This window comes from Bos mutus, unplaced genomic scaffold (genome assembly GCF_027580195.1).
Source record: "Bos mutus isolate GX-2022 unplaced genomic scaffold, NWIPB_WYAK_1.1 CTG200, whole genome shotgun sequence".
Lineage (NCBI taxonomy): Eukaryota > Metazoa > Chordata > Mammalia > Artiodactyla > Bovidae > Bos > Bos mutus.
Window position 1 is genome coordinate 304,493 of NW_027219453.1, and position 1,523 is coordinate 306,015.

At 43.9% G+C, this 1,523-nt stretch overlaps 1 protein-coding gene across 1 annotated transcript; it reads right to left on the minus strand.

Annotated features, from left to right (window-relative positions):
• Positions 1-296: 296 nt before the first annotated feature.
• Positions 297-1,235, minus strand: LOC102270526 (olfactory receptor 51I2). The gene has a single exon (XM_005906870.2). It carries the CDS (start codon positions 1,233-1,235, stop codon positions 297-299), a length of 939 nt encoding a protein of 312 aa, XP_005906932.2.
• Between the last annotated feature and the right edge of the window lie 288 nt (positions 1,236-1,523).

The following is a 1,523-nucleotide window of genomic DNA, read 5'->3' on the forward strand; positions in this document are numbered from 1 at the left end:
TATATTAGTAATACGTGTCATTATAGAAAATGATTTCTAGCTTAGATCAATCCTCTTTGTAAACTTTTGTCTAATCATTCAATTGCCTCTAATATTTATATTTCTATGGACACCATTAATGTTTGCCAGTTGTACTATTCATTTGTTTTGTTTTATAAGATTTGCTGCTCCATTCCTGATCTTATACTTCCCTCCAGTACACACATCTATCATATTCTTGATGATAATGTTGATGACACCATGAATGACAGTCTATGACTACAATAAGCATTAGATTTTAAAACCAAATGTCGAAGTCACGTTTTGATGCGGTGAAACATGCGAACGATGGCTTGGCGGATCTCCTTTGTCTTGGCACTATAAATGAGAGGGTTGAGCACGGGAGGCACAAAGAGGTAGATGTTGGACAAAAGGACATGTATGTAGCGTGGGACATGCTTCCCAAAGTGGTGCACTGTGGAGACTCCAATCATTGGTACATAAAATGCAAGTACAGCCAAGATATGTGACACACATGTGTTGAGAGCTTTGAGGCGTTCCTCACGGGAGGCAATGGCCATGACTGAGTGCAGAATGAGCACATAGGAGAGGAAGATAAATAACAAGTCCATGCCAAACGTGGAAATAAGAACAAAGAATCCATAGATGCTGTTGATAGTGATATCAGCACAGGCCAGCTTCATCATGTCTGGGTGGAGGCAGTAGGAGTGGGAAAGGACATTGGTCCGGCAGATAGGCAGCCTCTTGAAAAGAAAGGGAAGAGGAAAGAGGATGATAAAACTCCGAGCAGTCACTGCTAAACCCATTCCAGCGATGACTTCGTTAGTGAGCACAGTGGCATAGCGCAAGGGATCACAAATGGCCACATAGCGGTCAAAGCTCATGGCCAGCAGAATGCCTGACTCCATCATGGAGAAGGAATGAATGAGGAACATCTGGATTAGGCAGGCATCAAAATCAATGGTGCGGGCATTGAGACAGAAGGTTCTGAGAACGGTAGGCAGTGTGGCCATGGACATGGCCATGTCGCTGAAAGACAGCATGGACAGGAAGTAGTACATGGGCTGATGCAGGCTGGGCTCCACTCTCACAGCTTGCAGGATCACTGTGTTGCCCCCAAGAGCCACAGCATACATCACACAGAGGGGTCCTGCTAGCCAGAATTGAGAGCTCTCCAGGCCAGGGATACCAGTCAGAAGGAAAAAGGCAGGGTGAGTGATATTGAACAACCCCATGGCAGGAGGAAACCAGAGAGCTTTTCAGGGTCAGACCTTCTGATTTAGTGATTTCTGAGAGCTGCACTTACTGGAAGAGGAGGAACCAGAGAATAAAAGACAGAGCAGATGGTGTCTACACAGTTTAAACTGATGCATTCATGAAATCACTTGCGTTGGAAAAATACAGGCAAACTTCTTTTCTTCATAGTTCATGATCATCAAGTCATAGGCTGGGCTACTGTTTCTCTCAGTTTTATGGAATAAGGAAGATATTGACAAATGTTTAAATATATCAGTTAGTTTGCT